Raw genomic sequence first — 24,969 nt, 5'->3', positions numbered from 1 at the left:
TGCACTTAAGCAAAAAACAAAAACAAAAAACGTCCACAAGTAACATTTACAAAATAAATTCTCCAAAGCAGTTAACGTTCTTGTTTACTATTCAAATGACAAAGTTTTAATCAGCCTATCAGTGCGTCTTTACTGCTTTTATGTGATCTGTACTGTGCAGTAGTGGGTGGGACAAAGTTGGTGCTACATTGTTTTGATTTAGATTGCTAAAATCTAGTTTTCAGCATTGGAGGTAAAATAGTAGAAATGGATGACAAAAAAGCAAAGTATATTTTGGCTGATGATCGTTTGAAGATATTTCCCAAAGAAACTGTACATGCAGACTGAGGCAATTGTTTTGCATATCTTAATGTGTCTTTGGAGAAAATACGATTGATCGCTATTTAGCTTCAGAATCACACATTAAACAAAAGGCTACTACAGAGGCTGCTGAACAGAAAGTAAAATAAACAGCTTTCAGAAACCAAACTGGAAAGTCAGCCGAGACAAGAAGTATTCCTGTCTGCAAGTTAAATCAGTACTAAAACGATCTAGCACAGCCACCTCGCTTCAACTTGCTGCTTACTTTTTCGCAGTTGGAATTTTAGACCCGAATAGCCACGTTTTCTTTGTTTTGACTCGGTACTAATAAAATAAATTATTGGACAAATAACATGACAACAAACGTGCTACATACATTGCCTTTATTAAAGTATGCCAGATGCCCTTGTGTAACCAATTTCCACAACTGTATAACTTGGCAAAGGTTTGCCTTAACTTCCAACCAATTCAGTGGATGCAGACGTGCAGTCTCAATGTATGGGCAAGTCAGCTGCTGGGGGATGGTGCATGCTTGCCTTTATTAACAAATGACAGCACTCTGTTTTAGTAAGGAAGCAAGTACCACTATTTTTAGGCTATATAGTGTTCTGAAATACTGTCTACTTAGGTTTATTTAATGTTTAAACAGGTCAGCAAAATGTCCGCGATATCCTAATTTTATTCCGCAACATGCCCGTGAAAAATATGTAAATTTACCGCGATTTGAGTAGACCCCTACCAATGATTTACAGCAAACGGCAGAGAAAGTATAGTCCATATTTAAGCTTTAATTTTGTTTAATTTCAGAAACATAACCAAGGTTTAAAATATTAACACTTATCAATCACTGCTCCTCATTTTGTATGTAGATCGTTTGAGTATTCGCTTGTTTTCATGATATGCCAAAAATAATGCTACTTCCTGGTACCTAACCAATTCCTGTGCTTTAGGTCAGTTTCACACCAATGACCTAGCAGCGACCATATGAAGCATATGGAGCAGCCGGTTTTCTTTATTTTGTATCTAGAGGTTTGCACTAAGGTGTGAACTCACCATAGCCCCCTCCCTGGATGGGTGTTTTGGGGGAGGCGCAGGCATACAGGCTGAAGTCCTCCGTCTGGAACCCAGCCCGGTTCAGCGATGGCTCAGATGCGCTGCGGTGGATTTTGGGTAAGGAGCGAGCCAGCAGTTCTATGGAGGCCAGTAGCTAGAAAAACAGCATATTATCACACAGCCTTGCAGCCTCTTATTTGGTTCACAGCACACATTAAGTACTAAAATAGGTTTCAGCTGAAAAATGTAATCTTTTATTTGTTTATATTTTACTTTGGTTCTTAATTATTGCCCCAATACAATTTGCCACTGGAACCTATTTGAAAGACCAAGATCAAACTGGCTTAAATTGGGACTTCTTACTGAAGTATGCAGTCATTGAAATATTGAGGGAGGTGAATGGGAATTAATAAAAACATGACACATATTCTGTTATCGTGCAAATTCTAAACGGCAATTATCAGTCATTATCGAGTTAAAATGCTTAAACAGCAACAACAACAAAAAAATCCCTATACACACACACACATACACATGCATACACACGCATACACAGTTGTAGTCAAAAGTTTACTACATACCCCAAAGGAAAATCATAATTTTCTAGAAATTTCTCGAAAAACAAATAATTTTAGGAAAAATCTTTTCTAGCAAAAGTTTTGCCTTTGTGGATGAGGAAAAAAAAAGTTAGAACAATTATTTATTTTAGAATTTTTTGGCAAAACTCCAAATATTCTCATTCAAAAGTATTCATACACTTTGATGCTATGATAGTATTGTCTACAAGGTGCTAGAAATTTAAATAGGAGAATGCAGAACCAAAATCTAGAAAAGTCTAGAAAATGCTGGATTGTAGGTGAACATTCTTAGAGAGTATAAAAGGGTTAGGCATAGGATGATTGCTGTCATTACCAATAAGTCAATATAGGAAAAAGTAAAGCGCTACCTGAAGACCTTGGGCAGAAAAATATTTATTGTCAAAGCTGGAGAAGGATACAAGAAGATTTCCAATCATTTGAGTATCCCAATTTCAACTATTGTTTCTATTATCAAGAACAACAAGACTCATGGTACTGTCACAACGCTCCCTTGGTCTGGAAGAAAGAAGGTTCTTTCACCAAGAACAAGTAGAAGAACTGTAAGGAAGGTTAATAACAATCCGAGATCAAATGCCAAAGACAATCAAAGTGAATTGGCTGCAAGTGAGACTGGGGTTTCCATTTCAACCATAGGTCTTGCATGGTGAAGGTCTCAATGGTCGCAGGCCAAGGAAAAAGCCACTGTTAGGACAACATCACAAGGACAATCGCTTAAAGTTTGCAAAAAACAAAACTTTTGCTACAAAAGATTTTTCCTATAATTATTTGTTTTTTAGAAATTTCTAGAAATTCAAAAATTTCCATTGGGGTATGTAAACTTTTGACTACAACTGTATATATGTGGGTGTGTAATGTTTGGTTGCAGATTAAATCGGTCTGCAGAAGGGACCTAGAGGCAGATCCGGTCTGATAGTGAAATAAGATTTTACAGACTGGTTTCATGGTACGCATGGAATAGTGTAATAAACTAGGTGTTAAAATCTTCAGTTATTGCACACAGTTGCGGGATGGAGAAAATATAAAGTATAACTTAAATGTGTTACCTGTGGAAACAGTGGCCTCTCCTCTCGTTTTTTCTTTAAGCAGTCTGCCATTAGTCTCTTCATTGCCTTGGGACAGTTACTGCGCACTTTACTCAGGTCTGCGGAGAGGTACCCTCGTCCTACCATGAAAATGATCTGCAAAACGACAAGAAGCATTTCATTAATCCACAGTAGACATTTAACTCTCCCTTACTAAAATTTTAGATGCTTAGTGTTACAGACCACCCTGCATTGTTCACAAGACACAGTATATGTTACCTTTTCTATGTCCCATGTAATCCGCATCACAGTGATACATTGTTAACCCTTTGCCGTCCATTTATTCAGCGCGTCAGGCTCGTCAGGTCCGATTTATTTTCACACGCGCAGTTTATTTTAGACGCGCTGTTTAAAAGTATTTTTTTTCACAGTAAAACAAGTTTAAAAGGCACTGCATATCAACAGGACACTCTGTACTGCATCTCCAGCACTGCCCCACCCCTCGTTCGCTATATTTTTCAACTCATAATAGTACATACTGATAAATCATCTCTTGATCACTAGTTTTATCACCAAACTCCTCAATAATGCGATCCAAGTCGTTATTTTATTACTATCTCAAAAAGCTCTGCTATTAACATCTCAAAAAGCTCTGCAAATGTCTGTGATATTCTCTGAGCGCTGGATGCGGAAGCAGCGATCTTGTTTCTGTATGTCCGTGTTATCTATGTGGTCGGGTCTATCAGTATTCATGAGATACGCCCCCCCCCCCCCCCTTTTTTTTCGGCTTCTCATCATGATTTATGCTCATCATGGATCATAAATCATCTGTGGAATACATTTCTCAGCATTTACTTTGGTGCGTTTGCCAAGAGAAAGAGAATTTCACAGTGTATCCAGATCATGCTCCCTCTTACGACAATGCTGATTTTATGTTCCCACAATTCAGCATTCATTTCAATCAGTGCACCAGCTTTGTTCCAGGAGGAAGCAGGATCTGGATATACTGCAATGTTTAGAAGATTTTTGCTCTTTCTACTGGCAGATGTTCCCGAGTAAAAGGGAAAAAAAGGAACGAAAAAAAAGAAATTCTCCAATTGATTAACCTATCATGTATGAATAACATTCAGGATCATGTTGAAAACATATTTTGCTGCGATATGGGCAATATGGGATACAGCAAAGGTAAAGTAATGTGTTTGCGAAACATCGCAGTGGGTTCTGCAACAATAAATTAGATTAGATAGGGAGTTCCAGATTAAAAAACTAAAATACATAAAAAAAGAATTACCCTGCAGATGTACATAATATATTTATGTAGGCCCTTGCTTCACTTACAAGGACCTGTATATATATATAAACCACATGAGCTGGACAAAAAAGTACCGGTTTCCCATCCCTGATGGCTGATTAATTTGTGATGGGTCACCCCAACTCAAGTGGACCAATAGCTGTGGTCAATTAATTATGTCCACATCAAACCCACACATGGTGAGAAATGGAGGGAACACCACCCCCTCACTAATGGTATACCAGCCTTGCATTCTGCAGCACAATGGCCAATACAGATCTGATCTGGATAAAGACTGAATTAGCCAGACATTCTTCCATAACTTTAAAATACTCAATCATAAAATGAAATTAAAATTAAGGAACCAGCAACCCCACACCCAGCTAGCTCACCTGATCCCGATTGTTGATGTTGGAGTAGGGGAGCTGTCCTGACATTAACTCATACAGCACGATACCGAAGGCATACACATCAGACTGAAAGCTGTACGGATTCTTATCCTGCATGCGGATGACTTCTGGTGCCTGGAAGCACAAAACAAAACTTTGTTTTACTGTCATCTTACCTTTTAATTATGTTTTCAATAATTCTGAGTGGTTTTGACACTTTGTTGTTCAAGCCTGTTTTAAAAGTGAATCTGGCAACTACATTTATATCAAAACTTAAGTTAAACAGAATATTTGAGCAATTGTATAAAGAAGAACTCCGAATGACTTGGAAAATATGAAACCTATGAAAAAACTACAGTACTTAATCTTCAAATAAAAATACAATGGTTTTTCCTAGTTGTATATGTAATCATTTTGAAAAACACAAACTTAAAATGCTTGGTTAATAATAATGAAAATGCATCACAATACATACATACCTACTCTGCAATGAACACAGAACTGCACTGCAACTCTCAATGCAGTAATACTATTCATACAAATAGGACTGCAGTATTGGCACCCTGACCTACACCCACAGCATGTACTAAAGCATCTTGAGAAAAATGCCCTTTCAAAAGTGTTGTCAATTTCGGACCGGCTGCTCATTAAATCAGAAGGCATAACTCAAGCAAAAACGGTCACTGTGAACTAGATACTTTTTTTTCCAAGAACCTATCCAAATCAAATTTAATTATTACTATTTTTTTTTTACCCCGGTTTTCTCCCCAATTTGGAATGCCCAACTGTTATTTATATCCCGGTTCACCGCTGCAACCCCCTGGCAACTCGGGAAACGGAGGCTGGAACACGCGTCCTCCGAAACGTGTTCATGTCAATCTGTCATATGTCGCACTATGGATCCACAGCGAGGCCACCAGACCTATAGTGCCGGAGGACAACACAGATCTGATGGCTCCACTGCAGGTGCTCAATCGGCCACAGGGGTCGCTGGTGCGTGGCGAACCGTGGATTCCCCTGCCGACCTAAGCCCTCCCTACCCGGGTGGCGCTCGGCCAATTGTGCGCCGCCCCTGAGAACCCCCAGTCACGGTCCTGCACTCCACGCGGAGCACCTTTACTGGATGCGCCACTCGGGAGCTCCATATCCAAATCAAATTTAAATCACAAATAAATTAGCTGTTCTCAAGATATAGCTGAACCCTATGTATGAACCTACACCTAGTGTTTACAAGAAAAGCATTAAGTAATCTTTTTTTCTGTCCCATGTTTGTCTGTATTGCAGGATTATACTTTTAAAAATATTGATGACTCTTGAAATAGTTAAAAATTGCACATCATGGGTTAAAAATCAACCGGGAAAACTTCTCAACACTTCTGAGAATTTGTCAGGAGAAAAAATATTTTTGCAGGACGGAGCGCCAGCGTGAACTGGATAGACTGAGATTAATCTTTCTCTCCTGGCGAATGTTCCTGAAAAAAAGTTTTACCCTGGTTGATTTACCTATGTCAATACACTCTGCCATACACTCACCATCCAAAGGATTGATCCAGAGAGCTGCTCAAACTGGTGAGAGCCACTCCACCGTGATTTCACCGTCGCCAGCCCAAAATCACCAATCTTCACCGTCAGGTCTTCATGTAGGAAAATATCTGTGCAGCAGGTCATTGAGGGGATTTCTAGATTTTTTTAAAAATTGTACTTAGCTTTTTAACATAGTTAAGATTTCTATTCACTTCCCATTGTCATTAAATAGGTAGACTGGGAAAATCTTGAATAAAGTAGACATGTTTTGTGTGTGTGTGCATAAAAATACAAAGCATCCCTGGGGACATAAGGGGGAAAGGCAACACAGGTAATGGAACTTAATTATGAAAAATCATAGAATACAGCTGTGTACCACATTTTCAGACAATAACTGCAAAGTGTACTGCCTCTCTACTCAACATGACAGCCATCAGTCCTGGGTTCTACCTGGAGTGCTGAGACAGTTATTTTAGAATAGTCCTCACAAGGCATGCTAGATATAATACAGAGCAGACATATTTAACATGGGCCAATACATATGTAAATTAGATTGTCTTAAATGAAATTACATATTTTGATATACCCCCCCCCCCCCCCCACACACACTTCTGTCCTGCAGTACTGTGAATGCTTAGCTTCTGCTGCCTTCACTATCAAACCTGCTGGGAAGGATACTGTTGCTCTTGAGGTCTCTGTGGATGATGGATTTTGCGTGCAAATAGCTGTGAAGAAAGATACTCAAGATTAGGTGTTGCCCCACAAAATTGACAACCTCTATTCATTTCAATATCATTCTACCCAAGTAGCATGCAGAAAATGTTGATCTTGATTCAACGTTTTAACACTAGGGAGGACATATCAAGGTTCTAGGTCCCAACCCCTCTCCTGTCTATAATCCAATCTAGAGCACCTTTCACACTGGCACTTCTACCTGGGTCTCGGGTGTCAGTACTTATAATCAAGACTATCTTTACTAATCATTGTTCATGTTTATTTTTGGATGACTGATTGGGTGCATGATTGATGTTTAGCCTATATGTGTAACTTAAGAGACATGCACGCACACATTGAGTTACTCACTCCATTCCTTGTGCTGTCTGCCGTGCAATGTCAATGAGTTTAATCATCTCAAACTTGGTCTCAATGATGTGGAGGTGGTGGTAGAGGCTGGAGCCCTCACACCATTGCGTTACAATAGCCAGCTGGGGCTTGGTGGTGTAGCCCATGAAGAGCAGGATGTTGACGTGCCGCGTTTTTCTAAACGTGGAGACGGGAATGCAGAAACAGATAACTTCACTTTAATATGAAAAGAATTCAAATCCAATCCAATCAGTCATTCAATCAATTAATCAAGATTCATCTCAAATTCCAAGCGCTCCCAAGCTAATTATACATCCACAAGAGGAGGTACCTTCTTATTTATGTTATTTATATTATTATTATTATTATTATTATTATTATTATTATTTAGCAGACGCCCTTATCCAGGGCAACTTACAATTGTTAGAAGATATCACATTTTTACATACAATGACATTATTTTTTACACATTATTTTTACCCATTTATGCAGTTTTTTTTTTTTTTTTTACTGAAGTAATCTAGGTAAAGTACCTTGCTCACAGCAGCAGTGTCCCCCACCTGGGATTGAACCCACGACCCTCCGGTCAAGAGTCCAGAGCCCTAACCACTACTCCGCACTGCAAATATCACGTATAACTATAAAACACTATAGTAAAACTAAAAATCATTTAATACATTGTGAAAGACTTCTGGCTGGAAGTCTCTATTAGCATTACCACATATCATACCATTGAGTGTATTTATAGTTATGGATGAGCAACATGCTTGTTGAGTCATCTGAAGAGAACACTATTACATGTAATATTGAAGAAGTAAGATATGATTGGACAACTCTGCTTCTAAGGACCATTACTCTCCATTACAGTACTGTAGGTATAATTAAACAAACTACTTTAGGACCTGGGTGGAGGGTTTATTTGTTCAACTAAACCATTAAGAGCATGATTGATTCAAAGACCTATATGACTGCTCACAATTTGTTTAGGATTTTGAGTCTTGTCCACTCATTTTCTTTACTAACTATTCTCTTTTCTGAAAACTGAACAAAGCGGCTTAGAGGGAGAAGGGCAATCAATGAAATAGCATTGAAAATGCTACTTTCAACAATTCATGTGAAAAGTAAATTAAAGTGTTCATCGGCTTAGTAATAAATCTGTGCTTGCTGCCACAAACATAAGAACATTTACAAACGAGAGGAGGCCATTCGGCCCATCTTGCTCGTTTGGTTGTTAGTAGCTTATTGATCCCAGAATCTCATCAAGCAGCTTCTTGAAGGATCCCAGGGTGATTATTGTCTTGAAAAAAGTCTCTACCTTAGTACTCCAACTTCATTTTTAAAAGCCTGCAACTGTTGAGGAGTGGGAGCAGTAACATTCAACATCTTCACAGCAACATCACCTAGAGAAAAAAAAGTCCCAATATAAAAAAGAAAATGTGTTACAAACCTCAGTATCTTAATTCATTTTAGGATGCCAGTATTAAGACCCACCAATGTTAAGATCATTAAAAACACAGCCCCTTCTAATGGTTTCAATTCCCTACCATGCCATTTCCCCTTGTAGACAGTTCCAAAGGATCCCGAGCCGATCCTCTGACCCAAAGTGATTTGTCCTTCGGGGATCTCCCAGTCATCGCTGGAATCCCGTCGACCAAGGGTTTTCTGAGAACAGGAAAATGGGACCCATTAGCTACGGCACAAACCATGAGAACCTGGGCTCTGAGTGAAGCCTGTATCCTCAGAATGAAGAATTCATGAATACAGGCATACACAAAACCACCATGCATACCCCCACACCCACTGACTGTAATGCAGTTCTTTCTTACAATTTATTTAAATTTATAGCTGAAGGCCATTTATTGTAAAGTCTTTTCCACATACACATACATGTTGTACACATGCAGTCTATTATTTTTAAAGATAACAGCAAGATAGGGCTGTGATTGGACACAAACATTACATACTTCTTAAAGTTTAAATTGCCTATACTGTTAAGGTACTTTCGCACCATAAGTGTTGCACCAAAGCATTTTTTTAATTTTTTTTTAGAATAGTATACATCTTATGGATGCTTTTACACCGGTCGTGTAGCACACACACACATTATATATGAAAAAAATATACATGAACTCGGCAAATAATTGTTTTTATTACTGTGTTCAAAATTTAAAAAGTATGTTTTTTTTTTCTTCAAGAATAAGAATGAGGCATTTAGATTGTGAATGGTTGTTCGAGTGCCACATTCAAAAAATAAACCACAGTTGAAAGGTCACAGCACAAAGGCAGTTACCTACAGTGTCCAAGAAATGGGTTTCAGAAAAATAGAAGACTAGAACGACTAGAAAACAGATAAACCTCTCGTGTTTCTACAGTTTGCGGGAAATAAAAAAAGCTGTTTCATGGCAATGGCAGTCTAAAGTATTTTGTTGAGCAATGCTTCATTTTGGAGAAATATTTAAAATACTCAACATGACACAACAAAAGTCTGTCGGTATAAAAAAAAGCCCCCACCCACCACACCTTTTGCCAGGCATAATTACGTCAAGTACAGTCCAGTGTAAAAAGGCCCTTAGATGCAAATCACACAGAGAGAAAAAACGAGGCTTACCATTTTATTGCGGTCCTCAGAAGAGGAGGAGGACGACTTGCGTTCTCTTTGCTGGCCAGGGGATTTCTGCAACGCTTTCACGTTCGTCAAAGAGCCTGGGAGAGAGGCGGGGGGTGTAGCTGAGAGACCTGTTGTTGAGCCTTGTGAGAGAGGGGTGGGGTGGAAGAGAGTGAGAGAGAGAGAGAGAGAGGTTGTAAGGCAAATCTCTGCAAGGTTTTGCTCTTGTGACATGAAGGTGCTGAGCTAAACAAGAAGCATGTACAGTGACTGGGTAGGCAGGATGGGTCTTCGAGGTGGCAGGGTGCGGCACAGCGGCAGTGCAGTTTGCATGTCATGCACAATGCTGTGGCAAGGGGGCGCCACCCTTTCAAACCATTCAGCACCCAAGGAAGAAGAAATAGTCAGATTGTGACGCTGCAAAATCCAGAGTGAAAAAAGTTTATAAGTCGTGATTGATGATTTGCTTGGAGGACAGAATATGCAATATATATTATTTCACGAAAAAAGTTACTGTAGCCCTTTCTTTGAAAAATGTATGTTTTTTTTTTTTTTTTTGGCCTGTAGACAAGATGACACTTGGTAAAATGTTTATAGCACTTTATAATGTTTGTCTAGTTTTATTTTAACAGCGCTGCCAAGATGAATCACAGGTTCCCTTACAAAAGTAAGGAAACGGCATATGGTGATAAATTGCTGGACAAATCTGTAATTGCACACATCCACTCATTATACAATGAAACAAAAAACAATATTATATATATATATATATATATATATATTTTAAATTGTTTTTAAGCTTGTTGTACCTTGGATGTACACCACGAGAGTATATATCACTTAATGCAATTTCATTTTAAAATCTGCTTTCTGGTTAACAGGCCATAAAAAGATCCTTGTTAAAACAGAAAACTGGACTAATCAAGAGTTGAAAACCCCTGCTCTAAATGCACATGAACTAATGATATTCAAGTGTTAGCTTCTGTTTAATTTCCTTAATGTTTAACCTTTAGCATCAAACCGTGTAACCTTTCCATGCATGAAATACTGAAAATAGCTGGGGATAAAAAAAAGTAGGTTTTGGACACATACTAAATATATTTTTCAATAAAATGTTCCCGCCCATTAATTTATATGGATAAAAAATTGCATCTTCATGTGAGATCATTCATTCATGTCTCCATATAAAGACGAGAAGAGTTTCTGTATCCTTCCCATATGATGTCGCCATGCATAAAGTCAATGATGAAATACTGAATATGAAATATATTGCACTGCACTGTACACTAAGGTTAACACCTATATTTGGTTCTGCATATTCTTGATAATGGTGATTTAGGCAAAATTCGAAACATTTAATACTTGGCAAATGTTTAAACTCTACATACGCACTATGTAAAAACAGGAATTCAGGTCAGTAGACAACACTGAATGGAGGACCAGTCCGGGCAGTCACCACTTTTCACCACTTTTGGGGTGGATTGCTCATATTTTTGGGGCAGCAGTGTGGAGTAGTGGATAGGGCTCTGGGCTCTTCACCGGAGGGTCGTGGGTTCAAATCCCGGTGGGGACACTGCTGCTGTACCCTTGAGCAAGGTACTTTACCTAGATTGCTCCAGTAAAAACCCAACTGTATAAATGGTAATTGTATGTAAAAATAATGTGATATCTTGTAACAATTGTAAGTCGCCCTGGATAAGGGCGTCAGCTAAGAAATAAATAATAATAATAATAATAATAATAATAATAATAATAATAAGTATGGTACAGACACATAACCAAGGAAACAAAGATATTTGGAGCGCAAGGGGTCGGAGTATGGAAAAATGGTCAGAAAAAACTGCAGTTCTGAATTTATTCATTCATCCTAGTATTTGTTGGGTGATCGTATAGACTGGATAACTGTTTCGATTAGCTGGTACTACAAAGTTTTAAGATACAACTCTATTTACAGTAGTATATTAGAGCTAATACTCCATCGTAAACAGTCCTTGCACAATTGTACTGTAATCCTTTTTTTGTTTCTTTGTTATTAACTAACAGATGGTTGTTTTTAAGTTTCTGCACACGTCATATGCCACGTGCCCCCTCCCTCCAAAAAAAAAAACAAACAAAAAAAACACACAACTATAATCTCTACTAAATCACAGCGTGAATGTGAGACACAAGCAGCAGAGTGTGATCGTGAAAGTGGAGAGTGTTAGAGTGAGCGTGTGACACAAAAGCCTAGCTACCTCGAAATACAGGACCAGGTTCAAAATCAAAGACAATGTCATTGGGGTAGGAGTATAGGAGGGGGCTTGTGGTCCGGGTTTGAAACTTCCTCAAGCAGCGAGCTGGTTGGGTCTGGGGGGCTGCAGGAAGAGAGACAGACACATACACACACAGATCACAGGCCAGGAAACCCCACAGCAGATCCAAGACTGTTGCAAATTGTTCAAGGAAATAAGCGGCTGGAGTTAGGCACAGTTACTTTCCGTTTTTTCAATATTGGTGGCTTTGTATGGATGCACGTCATCTTTTGTGAGCGAAATGTTTGTGCGGCTTCGTTTTGTAGCAATGATTTTTATTTTAATATTAAGAGTGGAAAAAACTGAATAAAGACTTTTGATCTTAAAAGGCCTACCTGGGAGATGCTGTTTAAACAAACATTTTAAAAGAGTGGTTCATAATCTCATTAGAGAAGAATTAGTCACAGGTAACTGAAATTGCACCATGTTGCCACAACTTCCACTGTGGACTATAGACAGCGTTTTACATCCCTAATTTAGAATTAAAGAAAACATCCCCACCCCACCCCACCCCCCCCACCCCTACATGGTCTACAGTGGAAGTTGTCACAATGGAACGTGCATCTTTACTATATTCCCAGCAATTTCTTTAGAAATAATACAAGGACTTACATCGACTGTATGCAAATTAAAAAAAATGATAGGACTCATACGTAACAGAGATGGACACACACATATATTTTATTATATGTATGTATGTATATATATATATATATATATATATATATATATATATATATATATATATATATATATATATATACACATACATATACACACACACACACACACACACACACACATATATGCACATACAGTTGTAGTCAAAAGTTTACATACCCCAATGGAAATTTATAATTTCTAGAAATTTCTCAAAAACAAATAATTTTAGGAAAAATCTTTTGTAGCAAAAGTTTTGCTTTTGTGGATAAGGAAAAAAAGTTACAAGAAACATTGTACTGTAACTATTGATATGTATTTTTTTGTATACAACTGTAAGTCACCCTGGGTAAGGGTGTCTGCTAAGAAATAAATAATAATAAATAATAATACAGAACCCCCTTCCTCACACCCCCAAACATGCAGCTTGATTTAATCAAGTGGGAAAGTAAAACTATGCTCACTTGGAAACAAGCAGAACAATGATACATGTCAGGTCGGAACAGTAGACCACAGGGAAGAGGAGGGCACAGTTGGCACCTTGAGTGTCTATAGGTATTCAATGGGACCACCATTTTTTTCCCCCACAATAACTTCCATCCTTGGGTTGACATTACCCACAGCAGAATGCAGCACATTCATGGGAAGAGCAAGAACTCCATATCTAGTGACAACCCACAGAATAATATGCAGGATCTTTTGTTGTCTGGTTTATGGTAGCCAGGTCAATCTGCTATGCTAATGATGCACCAACAGCACCCCATTATGTTGGTCCCCCACTATTGCTAAGAGTTAGGTTTTGTGCCTAGCTGTGCATACTTTTCAACTGCTATGAATTGCTTTTCTTTTTACTTTTGAAGCTGTAAAAAATATTTATAATAATAATAATAATAATAATCATTATCATCTTACCTCCATCTGACCTCTGTAACCCTTGATCTCTAATCAAATCCTAAAAAAAACAAGCAAAACAATAAATAGATTTAATGCAAATACAAATTACATCCAAAGTATCATTTTTGGGGGGAATTAACCAGGAACTGCAGCATCATTGTTTGGGGCAAGACATCAACAGTGCTATTCAGAGCACAAACATCAATTAAACCTTTATACAGTGGACTTGGAATACTTTTTTTTTTTTTTTTAAATATATACATGACTCTCTCGTGCCATATTCTGGGTGGTATTGAAGTATTTCACCATTCTTCAAGGCCCTGCTCCAAATTAGCTTTAGAAGCTCAGACTGATGAACATGCCTTTAGGCTATCTGCATGTGACCTTTAAAGCACCCTGAATTAATACATCTCTTAACCCTTCTGCTCTACCTTCCTACTACTGAAACAACAGTCAAACTATTTAATTCTCTTTGACTTGCACCTTTATATCAAGTGTAACTACTGCATTATGACACACATCCATTGAATTGGTATGGAGATATCTTTACCACAAGCAAAACTCACAGCTGGGCCAACAAATTCCCCAACAGTGTCATAATTGCTTCTCGGGTGCTTTGAAGACACTGTGTGAGTCTTGGACCTCACAACATACCCGAGGAGTGGGCTGTCTCAGAACTACTGTATGCCTCCTTGTGCTGTATTGCTTATTAGGATCCAGAACAGGTCCACCAAGTCAATAATAGCACAGTTAAACAAATATAGCAAAGTGTGGCAGGTATATTTAAAAAATATATTTTTACTATCTCACGCATATATTTTCAAAGAACAAGTAATACAAATCAAGGTCTCTTCTGTACTCTCAAGTTGTTTAGTTGTACGTTTTGGAACATTAACAGGGAATGTTCATTAAAGACAGGAATACATGGCATACAAGGCGTATCTCATGAATAGTCATACATGGCCCTGGTATCAGATAACGCGGTCGTAAGTAAACAAGCTGGCTGCCTGTGAATCAGCGCACAGAGAACACAGACATTTGCAGAGCTTTTTTGAGATGTTATAGTAATAAAATAATGACTTGGATCGCATTATTAAGGAGTTTGGTGATAAAACGAGTGATCAGGAGATGATTGATTGGTATGTACGACTATTTTTATTATTATTTATTTCTTACATAGGTGAAAGCTATAGCGAACGAAAGGGTGGGGCGGGGCTGGAGATGCCTAGTGAGTGCTTTGTTGATATGCAGGGCCATTTAAACCCGTTTGACTGTGGAAAAAAATACTTTTAAACAGCGCGTCTAAAATTAACTGCGCGTGTGAAAATTAATTAGACCTGACGTGCCTGACGCGCAATTAATAAATGGACTGCAAAGGATTAACCTGATCTACATCAGTTAGGATTGTATAGGCTTTCTACTTTAGTAGAAAAGAGATTGTATTCTTTTAGGCTGACCTGTCCGCAATGCCATGTGGTCCTAGGATTACCTTTGTTGCCCATCTCAATTGCAAAACGTTTGAAGTGAGTTGACCAGAACGGAATACAGTGTTCCTAGTGGGGTTGAGCATTATGCGATATAAGCTTAACCTTACTTAGTATTTCTCAATTTTGGCAGAACTAAAACAATAAGCTACTCACATCAATATTGACCGGTTCTATGGTGTTGATGTGGACATTGGGAGCGGATGATGACCGGTCTCTCTGTCCAAACTGGTTCCGGTGGTCTTCATCTCCTGGCCGGAATGACTGAGGAATGGGGATGGACTTCGAAGGTGAAGTTGTGGGGTTGCACAAAGACCTTCATGATGGCAAAGGAAGAAAAAGTGGTCAAACCTCTAAACCCTGTTCCAGAACAAGGATATACAGCCTAGAGTTAGCTGGTGGTTGTCTCCTTTTCTTCTCTGATGGTAAATGTACCTCCCTCTAGCAATTCAACTGCTTTTCAATAGGGTTTGGGACCTTGGTTGTATCTGACTATCTGAAGTTTCAGGTTGTTCTATGAAAATGTACACAACTTACTGCAGTAACGGAAGCTGGCACTGTCAATACTATAAGGACACTCATTGGTATGTGTGGTGCCGATAAAAATGAAGATGCCATAGTATGGCACAACAGCATATATAGTTTTGAAAGCCAACTTTGTATAGTGTACTATGGCCTTGGCTGTAAATACAGTACAAAACTAGAACTATCAGTATGATTAAAAAATAGCCACTATATTTACATGTAAAAAGGTAAGTGAGATACATATAGCCATATTCCCCCAGACTCTTTCAAAACATTTTGCTAGAATCTCCTGACCAGGTTTCATCACAATGGAGAAGTGTTTGTCTAGTACAACGTCAAGCAACCAAACTAATTTGGTGGTTTAAGCAGTCTGGTTAGCTGTTTTTTCTGGATGCGTCTCTATTGTACATTTAAAACTGTACATGACCTACTGGACACTACTCAATGCATTACCCGCTGGAGTTGGAGGGAGGGGGTGACGGACAGACTTCAGACACTGGTGTGGTCCCCTCTGAGCAAACCTCCTCCTGTGTGATGGGGTGGTGTTCGAAAAACTTGGAAACCAGTAGCAAGCTGTGGGCAGAAGGAGCACACACAAGATCTGAATTCAACAGAGCCTGGAGACTGGAAAGCAGTGTGGTCAAAAATATGGACATGAAGATTATAAAATTCACTTTTTAGAGTGTTCTCTCACCATGCCATTGCATTTAGGACACTTGCATATCAAACTTTTATATACCAAATTGTATGGTAATATCTTTATTAGCCGACAAGTTATAGGGAGATTTACTGCAGGTGTCAGTTTCTTGCTTAAGTTAAATTGGATGTGCAAACTTGAATATAAATAAGGGGTGGGCTCCAATATTGATATTTTTATGATAGATAATTTCCATATTGCGCTATCGTGGGATTTTATTCACATACGCTTGCAGAGACGATGCTTTTTATTGCTAATACTGCTAAAAACACAAATGCAGTATAATCAAATTTATTTTATATTAAGATACAACAAACCCTATACATACCAATCATTGTTAGTCTCGTGGGCAAACACCAACCATTAAAGCATTATTTAACCATTTTATTCCATTGATTGGCGTTTTTCTTTTTCTAAGAACCCGATTAACACATTTATTTCAAACATTCAATATAAATCAAGAAAATCAACAAATCCACAACCTGTGTACCCTCTCTCGTACGCTCTACTCCTGTTTCCTCTCCCAGGGCAATCCCTTACCGGAAACTATATCCTGTTTTATTATGGGCTGAATAGCCAATTCCTGTCATAAAATGTCTTATGACCTTGTAGCTTTGTAGTATTTGTATTTATTTATTATTATTTAATTTTTTTGGTAACAGAAAAAGCTAGCAAAACAGTCCTGGAGGTGTATCGCATTTTGAAAAGATTTTGCTAGGAATAACACTGTCAAAGTAAACTCATCTTAAAACTTTCTTCTGTCTTTGTAATATATTGTATTGCATACATCTTCAGTAAACACTAATTTGGTTTACATTAATAGTTTTTGCACTTTATTCATGCATTCTAGTCATACGCAATGACAACCCTTTTATCCGCGGATGTCACACATCCGAGGACCTATGTCCCCCCCCCAAGCACGCAGATAAACGAAGTTCCACTGTGTGTGTGTGTGTGTGTGTGTGTGTGTGTATATATATATATATATATATATATAGTTGCAGATTAGGCGGAGGAGAGGTAGTGGGGACACTACAATCCCCAGAATGCAATGGGAGTGGAGGTTCACCTGGTTCTAAGCTTAATGAGAGACACCTGTCTGTGATTAGCAGGCAGGTATATCAAGGGACAGAAATGTTTGTTCAGGGCAGTCTGTGAAAAGGCAAGAAGCTGTCGATAGAGTAACTAGGTACGGTGTAAACCTTTGTGTGTGCTCTAATGCGGAAAAAAGTGTTTTGTAATCGGAAACGGCTTAGCCGTCCGATGTAGTGAGGCACCTGAGAGAAAAAGTGTAGTTAGAACTCCGTGGGGAGTTAGGTTTTGTTTTGTTTATTTTTGTTTGTGTTTAATAAAAGTGCGCAATGGCGTTAATTACAGTTCAGTGTCTGAGTCAATGTTTTAAAGGGTGCAAACGAGCTAGAGCCAAGGGCTCTGCCACATATGGTGTCAGAGTGGAAGAGTGCCCCTACTGACCAAGCACAGTTCTTAAAAAAAAGAAAAATGGGGAGTGATGCTAAAAGCATTAGTGCAGTTGATTGCTGCACAACAGGAGAGCAAGAGTGGGGGTTGCCAGAACCGGAGGTGTCAGAACTTGAGTTGGAGTTGGCAAGAATGGAGGGGCCTCCACCTCAAAAGTTGCTGCCGCTGGGACAAGAGTTGCAGCCGCTGGAGCAAGAGTTGCAGTAACCGGCTACAAAGAAGTAGGAGGAGGTGAGGAGACATCACTGGGGTTCCCCCTGGAGGATCAGACGTCGCTGCGCCGGCTCCTGGGCTCTCACCTCTGCCTGCTGTTGCAACCTGGTCACCGTCCTGAGCTCCAGTCACCCCTGCCACCCCTTTTGGGTCCCCAGTCGCCGGTTTTCGGTCCCTTCCTGGAGGCACTGGAAGATGGATTGACCTGCCCTCAAGCCCGCCCACAACAATGGGTGAAAGTGGACAATGTGGAGGGTGGTTGAATTTTAAAGGTGGGGGGAAGAAGTGGCCTTGGAATGGCCGGTATGCCGTGCACAAGGGGGAGGATATGTGGCAGATTAGGGGTAGGAGAGGTAGTGGGGGCACTTCAATCCCCAGAATGCAATGGGAGTGAGCCAGGAGGAAGTTCACCTGGCTCTAAGCTTAATGAGAGACACCTGCCTGTGATTAGCAGGCAGGTATATCAAGGGACAGAAATGTTTGTTCAGGGCAGTCTGTGAAAAGGCAAGAGGCTGTTGATACAGTAACAAGGTATGGTGTAAACCTTTGTGTGTGCTGTAATGCGGAAAAAAGCAACCCGCTAAAACTATAGTTCAATATACATACACACATTTTATATATATACACACACACATATAATGTGCGTGTGTATGAGAAAGAGAAAGAGAACTATATAAAAGGATATAAACACCATATTACAGGAGTCACAACCATGAAAAATAGGGTCATGCAAAGGTAAATCTAAATCTTGTGAGTAGACCAACACCTGTGTTAATCAGGTATCAGTATTATTAAACAAGTAGGTTGCCATGACCCGATTCATAATGTGGAATAACTTACTGAAAGGAAAGTCAATGCAAACTTTAATTGAATTTGAGCTAAGAGGTTCCCAAGACATGGCTTTAACCATCTCAGTCTATCACTTCCAGGTGCTGGAGTAGGTGACAATTTTAATGAGCGCTTTATCAGATATAGATAAAATTGGGACATACAGGCATAAGCATAGAGGCAAGTATGGGAGCCTCCTCTGCCATCTCTCCCTCTACCTTTCTCACTTGATGCGGCAGGGAATAGATAACAAGGTGCTTAACTTACTCTAGTTGGTCGTAGTTGACACACATGAGTGGCACCTCTGTGCTGCAGCGCTGGTGGAACTTGTAGCCGCACGTCTGGCAGCGGAACCCTTGGAATAGAAGCTTTCGGCAGAAGTCACAGAAAGCCAGAGTGAAAAAGGTCTTTCGCACCTGATAGAGAAAGAAGGTGGGAGTAGAACTGAATACCGAAGCATACAAAATTTAAAACTGCGCCATCATCTTGTTCAATTTCACAGAGACATAATGCCTTGGTGGCAGTTTACCATAACCTTCCATAATGTAGCCTTTACTGCATTTCCAAAAAGCTGACCGTGTTGTCAGTTGAGTTTACTTTTTAACAAGAAAATAATTTTAGCAGAATGGACACAAATGGTAGAATCATAGAATAGATTGGAACTGTGTACCAACTATAAAGACCCTGTCAAAGCCTGTGGTCTGCAGCACGGATATGGAGAGGGGTTAAAGCGATGCAGCAGTGAAAGGGATCATTTATAGTCTAAGTAAAAAAAAAAAAAATACAGCTGTAGACCTAATATTAAGACAATAGCTAAAAGTGTAGTCTCTAGCAGCTGTAACGTGAAAAAAAGTCACATGACCTCAATATGGTAGGCATTATAGGTCAGAAGTCTGTGTCATGGACAGCAACACATTTTAGCATGTAATGTTCATATATCCCTGCAAATATGAATCAATGTGGCGGATTGAATACTCATGCAAGCACTCCTCACAGGGATCATTTGAATACTCATGCAAGTGCTTCTCAAAGGGATCACTTGAATACTCATGCAAGCACTCCTCAAAGAGATCATTTGAATACTCATACAAGCTCTCCTCACAGGGATCATTTGAATACTCATAAAAGCTCTCCTCACAGGGATCATTTGAATACTCATAAAAGCACTCCTCACGGGGATTATTTGAATACTCATGCAAGCACTCCTCAAAGGAATCATCTGAATACTCATACAAGCTCTCCTCACACAGATCATTAATTACTAGGGAAATTAGCCAATCAAAATTGAGGGGTGTCCTGAAAAATGTGATACCTCAATTTCATTTTCTGTAACCTCTCTTTACTTGTTACTGTTCCTTCCTGAAATGTTCATGGTTGGGATCTAGTTCTTTCAGCAATGAAATTGTGAATCAAATAATTTGAGGAGACCCCTACATTAACAGTTTCCTTTACTCTTTTCATGAATGCTGAGTTTCCACTATCACATGCAAGAGCATATCAAATGCTGAAAATAGGTAACAGCTTGTGAATAGTCTTAAGCAGGGTGGCAACTGTTGCACAATTTAACAATTAAATTATATGACTGCATAAAAACTGTAATCTCAATCTCCTGCTGTGCAACGGAGACACTATGAGGCTAAATTATGAACAGCATGAAACCACCCTAGTTTTCTCTGACATGTTTACTGTGAAGAAACACATCTAGCAAAAGGTAGGAACTCCATTTTGATTTAAGTTCTGAAAAAAATGTTTTTTTGTCCAGAAACTTTTTAATAACAGAGCTGGAGACTGTGGTGATGCAGTCTTGCATTTATAAACAAGTACTGCAAGCCTATAGTATCTGTCTGGGGTCGATATAAACACGTTTTAAAAGAACAGTAAGAGGCCAACGATTATCGGGTCATAGCCAATTTGTCTTCTGTCATCTTGTTCTCAACGGCTGTTTGCAAATGCAGCTGTTGAGCTCACCTTCGGGTCTGATGCCTGCTTTTGACTGCCGCAGACAGAGGCAGTCACTGTAATCCACATACTTGGTTACCACCAGCAAGTCCTTTTTCTCAATCTACTTTTTTTTTCTCTCCTCGCTATACAGCAATAGTAATGTGTATAAATGTACACACTGGGTTCCAATTGATTTTACATTGGATTATAAATGTTGTTCATTTTTTTTTTCTCCTGCATTACAGAAATTTAAACCAACAAAATGTGATGGTGCGATTTAAAAAAGGTAGGAAAATTGATGTATTTCTGTCTATAATTCATTTGGGGTTCTACCTAAAAATAAATGCTACATTCCTACTTCTACAGTGGTAACAAAGACAGGCACTTCTTAAAAGCATGTAAAAATCACTGCAAGACATGTCTTCTTTAAAATAACTTTGATATAACTAAAATAACTAAAATATTTAATACAACATTGCAGCTGGAGAAACGTTGTAAAATTCTGTTTTGTAAGGTTTAAAATTACATTTTAAATCACTGAACTCCCAATTTTGTTGTTTTCTGTTACTTTGCAAAATTCTTAGAAAAAGAAAATCGACAATCTTTTATATTTTGTTAAGCTTATTTTTAGAATTCAGTGATAAATCTGATTTTTTTGGAAAGAGCAACAGAAACTAGTCACTCTACAATTCAGTAAACAAATGTATGAAATCTAAAAAATGACAATGGTAAGAACATGTACAGAAAGTTTGCAAAATATATATTGTAGCCATAAGAACATTTGTAAATTGTGCCAAATTCTTTGCTGTTTTTTTATGCTCTACTGTGGCTATATATGTGGGTATACCGTATATAATGTAATGTGATTTAGAAACTCAGTGCAGGAAATGCCTGTTGTGGCATTTGTTACCTACGCAACAGTTGGCATTTTATAAAACATAGCAGCAGGCTAAATGAAGAAATATGTCACTATGGTAGACATCTACAGTGATTCATATTATATTATCTGTTATGTTTTGTGCACTCAACACCATTTGAATTGTTGCAGAACACCCTGGAATGCGATGTGTTACCTTTGCTGTGTCCCATGTCCGTATTGCAGCTTTATATATTTTTTAAATACTGCATTTTTTAAAAATCACATATCATGGGTCATAAATAATCTGGGGAAGACATTTACCAAAATGTACTCTGGAGCATTCACCAAGAGAATGAAAATGTCTCTAAGAATCGCAGTGTATGCAGATCATGATCCCTCCTGCAACAATGCTGGTTTTCTGTTCCCACAATACACTTCCCAGTTCAATCAGAGCACCAGCACTGAGCGCATAATCTGGATACACTGTACTGGTTAAAAGAAACTTGTGAACATTCCCAAGTAAGAGTTCAAGAAAGGAATTTCCTTGTCGATTTACCTACATGTATCAATACAATAAAATTACATTGAAAAATATATTGCTGCAATATGGACAACACAGGATATACAAAAGGTAAAGTAATGCGTCTTTTCTTTCCGTTACACTTTAATGTAAATATGTATTGCTTGTGTCAAAATAAACCTTGGGAAGTCATGCATTAGTAAATTGGGACATACAGCATGTATGAAAGGCAAGTATGGAAGGCAAGTATGGGAGCCTGAGATAGGATTTTGTTTTATTTTTACAATACACTTACAAAGTTGTGGGTTGTTAGCGGCACATTTTCTAACACCTCCACGTGTAGCTCCTCCCCAGTCAACCAGGAAATATCTGTGTCCCAGCCGATCGGCTTCTTCTCTCTGGAATGGGAGACAGCAACCAACAGGAAACAGACATTAATACACAGGACAGCACTTTCTTCTCAATGTATTAAATGCATTTGATTTTTCAAGAAACACGTCTAAGTATTATATTAAAATTGGTCAGAAAAATACATGGCAGTGGTTCAAAAGTAATTTGTCCATTTCACCTAGCAATGAAACTTTAAAGGTAGCAATAGCAGGTCATGGAGAAGAGGATGGTGTGGTTGACCTTGAGCAAGATTTTCAAAGCTTTTTACTCCAAATAATTAATAGATTGGTATTGTTTTGGTTTGGTTTTTGTTTCAAAGAAAAACCACCAATTACAGTACAAAAACGAGTAAGTATGTCAGTGACATGCATCCCTGTCACAGCTGTAAATCCAAATTTAGAAAAAAAATAACATGGAAAAAGTAGATTAGTATAACCCACAACCACTGTATGCAGATACAAACATTTGAAACACAGACAGACGTTCTCCATATTCCCAATAACCTGTTAAGGAATGTCCTAGACATGTGCCTCAGGCCCCAGCCAACTTGAAAAAGTTTTAAGATCAACCAGCCTGAATCCAGGACAAGCACAGATGGGACGAATGGGCTCTTCTCATTTGCCAATTATCTTCTCTCCTAACCCAGTTTCCTGACAATTTACAAATTATTCTCTGTAAGTAAAAATGCAAGTGTTAAATAGGGATGACTTCTCTTCCCCAGAGGAAAATATAAAGAAATGAACACTACACCTGCTTTTTTTCTTTTTTTTTTTTGGTAACTTTATGGGTGAGTTATTTCTTTCTGAAAAAAAAAAAAAGCTTTAAAAATCTAGCCTCTTGTGTCAGACAGAATTTGTACCAACTGACTGGCCTACATTTCAGTCCTAAACCTGAAGATGTCCGTATATCAACTCAAATTAAACTGATCTAAAGAATAATTATGTATAAACACATTAACTACTGGCCAATATAAAACACTGCCTGATAATGAGGGACAATTATAGTCATTATACCACTGATGTGTTTTAAAGTTAAAGTGTAGCATATTAGTGCAGGCCACTAGCTTCATAATTCCTAATCTTAACTTCACATTTTTAAGTGTTTAGTTTATGTAAAGGGGAACTTACATTAAAAAAAAAAAAAAAAAGTCCAAAACAAAGTTTAGGGTCCTAGGAGCCATTCATAAAGGCAAAAAGTTTTGTCTGGAGCCCTAACTGTACGACTAAAATTACAGGTACAGGTGATACTGGATGCACTGGGGGTGTACCTCCATACTGTATGAATATTAAAAGGGGGTTGACATTGTCACACAGAACACTGCTTGCTAACGGTTACAGTATTATTAGCTGTTGGTATCACACACTAACCCAGCTCAATAAATTAGTTTTATATATATTTGACCCAAACAATAATAAATATTGAATGTCACTCTTTCTTAATTTTGACAACACTTACAAGGAACAACCCCCTGCTTCAGGAAGTCAAGGATTGCACGTTTATAATAGTGTTTTTTTTTTTTTTTTTAAATATATATTTTCCTGGGAATGGATTTTTATCGAAATTTTTTTTTTAAAAACTTCTAATAGTGTGCATGAGTTAAGAATGATTAATCTTTTATAAACAAAAAGACACAAATGGCACAACGCTGACCGTTCTTCTGTGGTTAAGGTCACCCCAAAGATGCAAGCTAATGTGCCAGAGTTTATTGTGGTCACATTGAGCACCTATATATGACACCGCCACCAATACAATATCTGATAGTGCCACCATTCCACCATCTTCCTCATGGTCTACTGATGCTACCTTCCAAGTTTTGTTTCTATTTTTTTTTTATTCTACAGCATATCTGTGAACTGGTCCCTGTGTATTTCAAAGCCCAGTTACTACACCATTCAGATTACTTTCAGCTGATTCAGACAAGCTCAGTGAAAAGTACCCCTCTGGTTTTCTGTAGACTGCACAGCACTCGGGAATGAGACCCCTCATCATCAAGGCTTTCTTGATAGAGTCCCGTACTGTCATCCCGCAGCGCGCTGGGACCTGCAGGGAAGAGAAAGGCAGTGAGACTGAAACACCCCCAGACTACCCTGTACAGCACTGCAAGCAAAACATTTCTTTATATACAGATACAGTGGGCTTCTAGGACCGTGATCGTGTAAACACGATAAAAAAAAAGCACTTGGTTTTTTAGACTTACAGGGCCACCATACTTTGTAGTACAGGCTTGAAACACACATCAATGGATAGGGGAGGGACTGACGTTCACTTCCTGATAGTTTTTTTTTTTCCCCCTGTGACATCATGGAGGGCATTTGGTGTCTA

At 38.6% G+C, this 24,969-nt stretch overlaps 1 protein-coding gene across 2 annotated transcripts in view; it reads right to left on the bottom strand.

Annotated features, from left to right (window-relative positions):
* Positions 1–24,969, bottom strand: part of LOC117415020 (serine/threonine-protein kinase B-raf-like) — a 50,280-nt gene that overhangs the window by 7,937 nt on the left and 17,374 nt on the right. Inside the window, exons 4-19 of one of the 2 annotated variants that reach the window (XM_034024924.3) lie at positions 24,584–24,687; positions 22,553–22,655; positions 19,205–19,353; positions 16,174–16,293; positions 15,352–15,511; positions 13,730–13,769; positions 12,101–12,220; positions 9,870–10,009; positions 8,806–8,923; positions 8,577–8,661; positions 7,262–7,438; positions 6,857–6,903; positions 6,188–6,306; positions 4,658–4,789; positions 2,996–3,130; positions 1,354–1,507 (exon numbers count right to left, since the gene is read on the bottom strand). In XM_034024924.3, coding sequence (XP_033880815.2) covers positions 1,354–1,507; positions 2,996–3,130; positions 4,658–4,789; positions 6,188–6,306; positions 6,857–6,903; positions 7,262–7,438; positions 8,577–8,661; positions 8,806–8,923; positions 9,870–10,009; positions 12,101–12,220; positions 13,730–13,769; positions 15,352–15,511; positions 16,174–16,293; positions 19,205–19,353; positions 22,553–22,655; positions 24,584–24,687 — 1,903 coding nt within the window. The remainder of the gene's footprint in view (positions 1–1,353; positions 1,508–2,995; positions 3,131–4,657; positions 4,790–6,187; positions 6,307–6,856; positions 6,904–7,261; positions 7,439–8,576; positions 8,662–8,805; positions 8,924–9,869; positions 10,010–12,100; positions 12,221–13,729; positions 13,770–15,351; positions 15,512–16,173; positions 16,294–19,204; positions 19,354–22,552; positions 22,656–24,583; positions 24,688–24,969) is intronic. The other variant, XM_034024925.3, reaches the window with a different exon arrangement.

This window comes from Acipenser ruthenus, chromosome 7 (genome assembly GCF_902713425.1).
Source record: "Acipenser ruthenus chromosome 7, fAciRut3.2 maternal haplotype, whole genome shotgun sequence".
NCBI lineage: Eukaryota > Metazoa > Chordata > Actinopteri > Acipenseriformes > Acipenseridae > Acipenser > Acipenser ruthenus.
Note: the sequence above shows the minus strand (reverse complement) of the source record. Positions and strands in the feature narration are given on the sequence as shown.